This window comes from Aptenodytes forsteri, unplaced genomic scaffold (genome assembly GCF_000699145.1).
Source record: "Aptenodytes forsteri isolate BGI_AS27 unplaced genomic scaffold, ASM69914v1 Scaffold15, whole genome shotgun sequence".
In the NCBI taxonomy this organism is placed as follows: Eukaryota; Metazoa; Chordata; class Aves; order Sphenisciformes; family Spheniscidae; genus Aptenodytes; species Aptenodytes forsteri.
The window spans coordinates 26,263,148-26,273,147 of NW_008795129.1; the positions used below are offsets into that span (position 1 = coordinate 26,263,148).

General features: G+C 39.6%; 1 protein-coding gene across 1 annotated transcript in view; it reads right to left on the minus strand.

Moving 5' to 3' along the window:
- EBF3 (early B-cell factor 3) overlaps window positions 1-10,000 on the minus strand; it is a 122,317-nt gene that overhangs the window by 39,131 nt on the left and 73,186 nt on the right. The window contains exons 7-8 of the mRNA XM_019471653.1: window positions 5,154-5,235; window positions 2,013-2,130 (exon numbers count right to left, since the gene is read on the minus strand). Of these exons, the coding sequence (XP_019327198.1) occupies window positions 2,013-2,130; window positions 5,154-5,235 (200 nt within the window). The remainder of the gene's footprint in view (window positions 1-2,012; window positions 2,131-5,153; window positions 5,236-10,000) is intronic.

Genomic DNA, 10,000 nt, shown 5'->3' on the forward strand with positions numbered 1-10,000 from the left:
AGAAGCAGCGTTCAGATTTTCACATTCATTTGCAACGGTGCAGCTTATTTGAATGAGCGTTTATGGGAGGTTAGGCAAAGAGGATTTGGCACTCTATTTTTAACATTTAAATAAAGCAAATCAATTACCATATCGCAAAAAGGAGCTATTGGTTAGTGACTTTTATGTAGATTTTCTGTAGCATGTAAAAGTGGCCTTTATTTTTCTAAGTGATATTTTCTGCTTAGAGTCAAATTCTTTTCATACAGCTTACAAAAATAAATACTTGTATTTTGCTAAGATCATAATAGCTCATTAGAAGAGGCTGAATTTGGACCTAGACTAAAACCTAACACCACAGGGCTGAGCATGCTTACTTGAACCTATAATGTTGCTAGTTCTCACTCTCTGGGGAAGGAGAGGACTAAGGGAGAGGATTCAGCCTTCTTAATTGTGAACCTCATTAGTGACGGTTGCTAGGCAAAACACACACCTACTTTCAGTGCATATGAAAGAGATAAACAATACGTCATAGACCATAATGACTCTGGTGCTCAGGGCGACCTTTAATTATTATATTTTTGTTCTCTTATACCTTAGTTATTAATGCAGAAAAACAAATTAGTTTTGTGTGTGTGGACTGCAGCAGATTTGTAAATCGTTTTCCATTTTTTGATGTCTAGATCGTATTTCCTTCTGATAATTGTTGCTTGCCTCATTCATTTCTCTGTGTGCCCATTGGTAAACACTATTTGAAATGTAAAATGACAATGATTGTATTAGCAGCTTAGTATTCTGTTATTACTTTAATTAATTTTATTAATGTAAAAAGCCATGATCCTGTCAATATGTTAGTAACAACTTGCAAGAGGAGTCCCATGGAAACTGATGTGCGTGGCCTGGCCACGCAGCCGTACGTCAAATCACAGTGGTTTTGAGAATTCGAACTCTTTAAAAACTGAAGATGTAGTTGACCCCTATGAATTTAATCTTTGGTCAGCCCTGAAGTGATCAGGCAGCTGGACTATTCTATTCTATTCTATTCTATTCAACTGAAAATATTCTATTCTATTCTATTCTATTCTATTCTATTCTATTCTATTCTATTCTATTCTATTCTATTCTATTCTATTCTATTCTATTCTATTCTATTCTATTCTATTCTATTCTATTCTATTCTATTCTATTTTTATTAAAAAACAGGTTACCTGAGAGCCGGTTTGTACCTTTACGTTGGTGTATTTTACAGTGTGAACAAAGTGATATTTAAAACTAAATTATTATTTTGGGCTCTGTGGGAGAATAAATACATGTGTGCACGTGTACGAGTGCAGCTGCAATTGTGTGCGAGTGATTCGGAGGCTGATGGGCTCCAGAAAGATAGTATTTCACAATTCTGGATTTTCAGAGACACTTTCCATTCTCCTCTTCATCTCAGACTATCTTCTTTTAGCAGTTCAGGCAAGAAGTCAATCACATTGAGTCAGTCTGAAGAAAAACATTTTATGCTGTTTTTCTCATACAAACCCCCTCCTGCCGTAATCTGCAGTAAGGCCCAGCCACAGGAAATTGACCTCACAGTAAATTTTTTACAGATTCGGTCATGTTTTTACCATCCACTTAAACTTGCATACATAACCTGAGACTGTACCTCTGGATCAAGGAATATGACAAGCCAAAATAAAATCAAGTCAAATTAAATAGCAAGAAAAAGCTGCAAGCAAAACAAGACTGGAAAAAAAAATAGAAAAAAGATGAAAAATTGGTTGTGACTGCAAAACTGTAAGTATTAAATAAAGAAAGAAGTCAGAAGCAAATTCAGAAGCACCCGTATTCTGGTTGACAAGGGCTGAGAAATACTAATGGACTTTTTTAATGGGTGGTTTGATGGATGAGAGAAGAAATTATGTAAAAGTAAATGTAGTAGTGTCTCAACATAAAGTATGGTGCAAAAAAAAAAAAAAAAAGCATTGCAAATAAAAAAAGACATGTAAATGTGTGCCTACCATTTTCCAGATAAGAAGGGGCCGTACCTTCTGAGGGGTCAAGGCGGCGAGCCCGCCTCCCGTGTTTGGAATTGTTGTGTACAAACATGTTGTCTGAGACAGCCAGCACGTGGCCATCCACATTGACTGTTGTTGATACAACAACCTGAAAAAGAAAAGAAAAAGCAAACTTTAAAACATCCTGCATATTTTCACATAGATACAGAATAAGATCTTCTTTTAAGACAAAACAACATCACAGCCTGTTACTTTTTGCTTTAAAGCAAAAGTGCATGACAACTTTTAAAGCAAAGTGAATGACAACTATGAATACATCTTTGTTTATGTGGCTAACACTGGTGATTTTTAACTCACAATTGTTTCTCTTCAGAACCTGCTACACTAATTAGAGTTTAATCTCCTATTATGCTAACAAATTAATTCAATTCAGGGAAATATTCTTCTAGCCATTAGTTTCAGAAACACCCCTCTAGCCACTCATTTTAAAAGCTGCTGTTTTGATTGATCTGTTGATATATTGATTAGATAGTTTATCTAATTAAAATTTGTTCACTTGAGACTGTCTTCAAATGAAGGGTTGTGAGGATTCCAAATAAAAAAAGCTTAATAAATCAGGAACCATCGTAACTCCCCATTTTTTCTTCAGTAAATGATCTCCAGGTCAGTTTTACAATTACATTTAATGTCTGATAATGAACTTTTTTGCATCTGAAAAGACCGAGTTGAATATGAATAGTGAAAGTGTTTTCAATCCATGAAAAGTATCCCTTCTCAAGTTCATTTGGATGGTGATTGACCCTGGTATGTCAATGGAATTTCCTCCTTTATTTTTGAGTGAAAGGCTCCTATTCTTGTGTCCAGGTTCAGAGTCCGGCCATAGAAGAGATGATGGATAGGGCCTTCTTTGGCTTCCAGCTGCTTCTCAGTAGAAAATGGAAAAGGAACATATGCAAAATGCACAACCTTCCCGATAAAAACACCTACACAATGGAGTTGTGAAACTCCTTCCGGAAACGATATTGCATGAACAGAAGCCAAAGAGGAAACCATGAGATGCGCCTGTGTTTGTGTGGAACACGACTTCATAGGTCAATTGCTATTATCCCAGATAGACATTTACTTCTTATTTAAATACTCCAGCATGGGCCCTGTGGTGTGGGTTCCAGACTTTTTAAATGAAGTAATCACTGCAGCATTTTCTTTGGGGTTTAACGTTAGCAGAGTCCTTAAAGTCAATGGCTAAGTTAGGCCTTATCAACCCTACTGGTGACAGTGGCAAAAGCTAGTACAAATTTTAGCTTTCACCTTCCGTTTATTTTACTTTTGGATACAACAAAAATGATTGCCAGTGTTCTCACACCAGCTCCTATACCCAAACACTTAATGAACAAAAATGGAAGGGGAAAAACTAGCCTCCTTTTGCACAGAGCTGGTCCAAGGCATCAGAAGAAAATTCGTGTCTGCTTCTATGTTTTGGATCACCTCTGATCCTGTTTCTTATTCACAACCCATAATTAGCTTTCAGCTATCACAGCACCTTTTCTGTGTATCCTGCCTCCTTTGAGATAGCCATCTGCGGTACCCTTTAGAACAGCCTGAGGGCAGTTCTCTGCCGGGCTGCTCTGCTTCCCTACCTTTCTCCTCCCAGAAGTGGACACTTTCACCCTTGTCAACATCCACTTTGGAGAGTGCTGAGGTTGCACACTCACCTCGGCCGCAGAGCTGCTGCCAGGCCACTGGGCTATCTGCTTTCACTTTTAATGAGATTTGCAGACTTTAAGAAATATTGCAAAACATACAAGTGTGATTTTCAGCAAAGATTTCTGGATTTGGTTCCTAGAACACGGTATATTAAAAAGACAGAGAAAGGTGTATATAAAAATGACAACTATTTTTGTTCTGTCATGTATATATAGGTCAGTCACCAAGGGAAAATACTGTAGTTCAGCAAAAGAAAGTAGACATGCTATGCTTTGTTATATCGGCTTATTCCTGCAGTGCACCTAAAGAAAGGTGCTGAGACAGTGAAACCAGTTAAAAATATTGTTCAAGATCTGACATACTGTTAAGTCCAGTTAAACCTTCTGAGAGGCAGGGAGATTAGCTAAAGAGACCCAGGAAAGTCTTTCTAGTGCCTACTGGCTCCATTGTCGACCACAAGATCGCTCATGACTGATGCTTCATTTAGTCATCGGTGAGACAAAGAGGACATTTCCACTCATTCCAGGTTTGACCTTCTGTTCTGTTCAGATGGATCAATATCACCAATGCCACGTGAAGCTGAGATGCATGAAAAATGGAAGCTTGGCTCAATTGTTTTGAAGAAATATTTTTTCCAGCTACAGATCTTTTCTGTTGGCTGGCTCAAGGGTTCTGGCTTCACCGGTTGGTTGGCTGTGCATGAAAACAGATGTCACATGTTTTGCTATCAAGTTTAACCACAAGTTATTCTTCTCAAAAATAAGAAAGTTTTGAACATCTCAATACTAGTTTATTATTAGTCTCAAATATGAATCATTGTGAAATATTTTGAAATAAAAAGCATATATTTCCTAACAAGCATTTCAAATGACCCCGAATACGGAGGAAATCATTTGTCCATCACGTCAGCTGTCTCTCTGTAGTGTTATGATTCACCACAGGATATTTCAAAAGCTGTAAGGAGAAAGTGAAGTATTAAACATTTTCTAACACAATTGGAATAGAAATATGTGGGTTGGACCACCACTGTTGGATTTACAAGTTGTGGATGTGAAAAACCCCTATGTGAGATCCTAACTTCACTGTGCTCCACAGTCATGTCTGTTAGTAAGATTATGCTACTCGGTCTACAGATGTAAAACCTCTGCACGTCTGAGCACACACCACACTACAACACAAGGCGCTAGTATGAAGGAAAACTAGGGAAATACTTTCTGAGGAAAGACCCACTTGCTTCAGCCTTGATCTGTTACAGTCCACTGCAGAACTTGGCGAGTCCCAAGAACCACCATTTAAATTAGTGGGGGAAATGTAAAATACCAACAGTGGTTTTTTTTAAAGGCACACAGCATTGGAGCTACACTAAGTAGAAGCACTGATACTGGTTTTTAATTTTAAAAGTTCAAGATGAAAATGTGAGTAAGTAAGTCTTTTACATATCGTTTATTCTTTAAGAGGGATCTGTACCTGGAATCTTCGCATGTCTCGCGGGTTGCCTGCATTCTTCAAACAGTTCTGATTGCACTTGAGGAAAAACTTTAGAAAGAATCTATAAAAATACAAAATTGAAATCTATTAGATTCATCAAAATGTAAATCCAATTGAAAAAAAGTTTAATAAAATTTAATCATAAATAGTTATACCCAAAAGAATACTGGTCGTGAAATATTACTTTCCTATTAGTTAATGAACTTATTTTAAAGCGTAAGATCTCTGTCGTAAACAGAACATTATTGCCAGGGAAAGGCAAATTTATATTTTTAATTTTTCAACAACTACAAATGTATTGACTCCAGGCCATATCCTTAGCTCGGTGTGGGAAAGTTGATTTCAATGACTCATTGACTTCAAAAGCAATGACTTACACCAGATGAGAATTTGTCTCTATTTTTTTAATACATTTTATTTTTTCACAACTTATATTAGCAGTAATGACCTCTACGTCAAAAAATTCCAAGGTAATGAATGATCAATCTTCTGAAAAACACTTGGCTTTGCCTCCGGTTTGGAAACTCTCGCTATTCAAAGGGACTCGATCCAACTCCTGCTGACTCCAGGGAGATCCAGGCGGGATCTGCACACCGGCAAGGCCCCGGTTCCCTCATTGTTTTTGAAAGGAAAGGAGCATGGCAAATTAGGCCCTGTCTTATGACCTCTTCAACCTTTGCCAGCCTTTAACTGTGAGGAGTCACTCCACCCAGGGATGGAAATCCAGCCTATTTTTGCTGAGCGGCAACCAGCAATTATTTAGGACTAACCCTTATCATCTAGGCATCTCCCCATCAACCGTTTTTGTAGCAACACTGCCTCCCGGGAACACAGCAAGCACTTATAGGAAGGGGAAAAGCTTGGAAAGGTGCAAAGTCCTTTATGGTGCCCTCCTGTACTGGAGGAACGAGCTGATATGGGATGTCTCCATCCTCCAGGCTGTGCAAGATGGAGGGACCCTGGCCATTCTGCCCTCGTGCAGGAGGATGTTCACAGCCTAATGCCTCCTCTTTTCTTTATGTAGCTATGTTTTCACATTTCATAACTTAAAAAAAAGTTCTATAGGTCTAGTTTTCAGCTAACAATTGACAGCTAATGACAAGCAAGGCTCAGGACTTTCTCCTCATGAAAAGTTTCTCAGATGCACCAGCCCAGCAGCTTGTGCTGCCCAACTTTATACACATTGAATAGTGAGGTCAGGCAGAGCTTTTACATTTAGAATATGAACAATTATCATTTATTCATGTCAATCTTTACAAGTGACTGTGACTATTCTTGCTGTATACACCTCACAGAAGTTTCCGTGTGCCAACAGCATTCCTGGCAGGAGGCAAGCCAGGTGCCTCCTCCCTTCTTCAGAACCCAACACGGCCCAACCACAGCCGATAGAAAGTATGACTGCAGCTGCACCGTGTCACGCTTGCTCCTGCAGAGCTTTGGGGGTTGGACAGGAGCATTACAGAGGACTGTCCCCATATCACAAACTGGTGCTTTTAATCACAGCTCTTCCTTTTCAGTTAAACCTTGAGCAGGACCCTATGACTGCAGCACCGTGTCACGCTTGCTCCTGCAGAGCTTTGGGGGTTGGACAGGAGCATTACAGAGGACTGTCCCCATATCACAAACTGGTGCTTTTAATCACAGCTCTTCCTTTTCAGTTAAACCTTGAGCAGGACCCTAATATTAATACGGGATGCTAATGCTGAAGGAGCAATCTCTCACATCAGAGAGACAAGGAGGGAAATAACTACATTTACTGAAACTGTGCATAAATAAATCGATACTGTCAGTTCAGCTGAACGCATGTTTCTTTAAAAGTTCCTATCCCAAAATCTGTAAGGGGGGTTTAGCTGTTGAACTGAAAGAGAGCTAGATTTCTGCGGTGGTTGATGTGATCTCCTAGTTCGGATGCTCACTTGAACTCAGGTTTTCTGGACACTGTTGCAGGGACACTATCAGCAACTCCATGAAACTGCATCTTTGTTAGCCACACCCTCACCCTAATTTTATCTACCTTGGTTTGGGGGTGGGGTTAAGACACTTATGATCTCCAGATCAACTGAGTGTAGCCTAAATGTAATGGCATTTCTGTCATACCTCTATTCTTTCTTGCATAGCTTCCACCGCATGGACTGCGATGGTGTGCAAGGACCAGCTGATGCCCACGTCAGTGTGGGACCACCGGGCGCTGGATAGTCAGGAGCTGGGGAGAGCCTCCAGCTTTACAGCTCCTTAGTGTCACAGTCAGGCTGAAGAGGAGTATCTTATAAATTTTTTTTCTGATCTCAAATGGGTGTTGTGAGGCTTATTGAGCTAATGTTTGTAAATTGCTCTGAAATTCTCCGATGAATTGTGCGCTAGGAATGCTAAGTATTGCTCCTTGTGGGTTGTTTTTAATGTGAAGCATTCATGATGAATTGTTTCTATACAGAGAGCTCGCATCCTGTCAAAAAAAAGGGCCATTAAGCACCCTTTCACTAAACCTCAACTGCAGCTAGTATTTGTTCAATTATTTGGTGAAAAGGACCCACATCTGGTGGAATTAGACATCTTCAAGTTTAGCAGAATGAGCCTGAGCACTGGGCTAAATATTGAAGCCACAAGGCTGGGGTGAACACAAGCAGCACTCGTATTTCAGCTCTGCTGCATTCCTTGATACTGAGGTATTTTATTTTATTTTTTAATCTGTGTTTTCAGAGAGTTCATGGAGCACAGGTGGCATCAAGACAAGATTTTCAGAGGAAGACAACACAAGTTAAAAACCATGTTCCCAGGCAGGGCGTTTCTCAAAGCTTGCCAGAAGAAGACGACTGACTTGATCGTTCTTCTCAGCTGACCAACAAGGACCGTGGGCACAACGAACCCATCCCTACCACAGAGAGAACAGGACCAGACACTTTCTCTGCGATCCCTGTGCTCTTGAGACAAGATCGCTGTGACACAGTAAGAAGCGAGGAGCTGGATCAGAGCTCAGTTTGGTCATGTCTCAAACTTTGTTGCTACCAACAGAATGAGAACGCAAGCCTTTCTAGATTTGCCTCTCCCTGCTGTCTTTTGCATTATACGCACAAATGTAGTCTTTTTAATAAATACAGTCTTGCAGAATAGTCTCCTAAACATACTAAGCTGTTCCTAAAATACTGATATGGAGAAAAATGCAGTCTTTGTGCTGTTCCTTTGCTCTGATTTTTTCATGCTGCTAGAAAGGGGACTGCTACCATCTTAATTAAAATGTATTACCTACCACAAGACTTCACTATTTTAAGATAAAATTTACATCTTTTATTAACTCACCTCACCTATACACTTAGCTCGCGATGCCTCTCAACGCCCATCTGCCATCCGCATACAGTAAGTCACTTGATATTCCACCCACCAATTTTTCCTAACAACCACTGTGCAATTAAACTCAACACGTTCTGTTGCGAGGTAAATTAGGCACACCTGCGGCCAGACTTCATTTGAACTGCATCAGAAAAGGACCTAACAAGGTGAGAGCGTACCACAAAGTTATAGGCCTGTCAAGCAATTAGGTTTTCACTTCTGGGACATCCGCACAGTGCAATTATGCTACACATTACAACCTGGCTAATCTTCTGAACAAATGTCATGTCTCGGAGAAGCTAGTAAAAGCAGTTCATCTGCAAATGTGTCTGCTCTTAAGCCTCCACCTTATGCACATAACAACCTACATGAGACTTTTTTGTGATATGAAAGATGATTTTTCCATAGAAGATTTTTTAAACCCTGCAAGTGCCTTTTCATCCTTTTCACCTCTTCTTAACCTTTTTGAGAGGAGGTGTTGTAGCAAATAGACCAGAAAGACTTTTGTACTTGAATTTCAACACCAAGAAAGAAAATACTTGGTATTATAAGCATAAGCGGTGGCTTTAGTTTGGTCCGATTCAAATATAGTTTGGCTAAAGGAATATTTGTGGCAGAAAACCACCTATTACATCCTAGAAACATCATTAGTAAAGCATATTTCCACCAGATCCCAAACTGAAGCGTCATTCATGCAAATAAACCTCAGCAGGAAGTAAATGTTTAATTCTTTTTATTTCAGATACTGAGTATGAGTGTCCTGGCGACAACACCCTAAACCAAAATCTGCACTGATGATAGGTGAGATCTCTGGTAAGGAAGTCAGGCGAAACCTGTACTGACAAGCAGCCTCCACCCCTTTATCAAATAAGATCTTCCCAATGCCCGACTCAAACCGGACAGAGGACAGAAAACTGCATCAGCCCTGCAGGCACCATTTTGCTTTACTCCAATAATTCTGTTTCATTTTCATCTGTATTTCAGGTATGCGGTTAGTGCGTTCAATGAAGCCTACAGATGAGATCTTGCTACACTACAAAATACAGAACTGTTAGATATGACAAACCTGCTCTACTTTCATGAGTAAAAAACCTCGGATTTGGATCATTATCTTCAATTCTGAAGTTCTTTGGAAGAGAAGCTGTCCACAGGGGCACAACACTGTTACAGGGTAGAGGCAGGAGAGAGCAGGGGAAGAGGAGACGTTTGAAGTCAAATGGTAATTCTCATCCTTTACTCGATTACCCTTTAATTGGCTTTTTCCTAAGAAATATCTGACAACCACTTTGCATATCTCTTTTCTAGAGCCTAGTAAACAAAGGATTTAATACTCTTGTTATGAAAGGAAAAATCTTTCCTCTGTCAGAAAATCTTTGGCTTTAGCACCAATGAACTCTTTATTACTGCTAAACTTGGATTTGCTGCTCGATCGCAAAGAGGCGATAAAAACTCTAACCTGTCATTAGTGCATTATGCTTAATTGTGTACAGTATGTTTCCAGT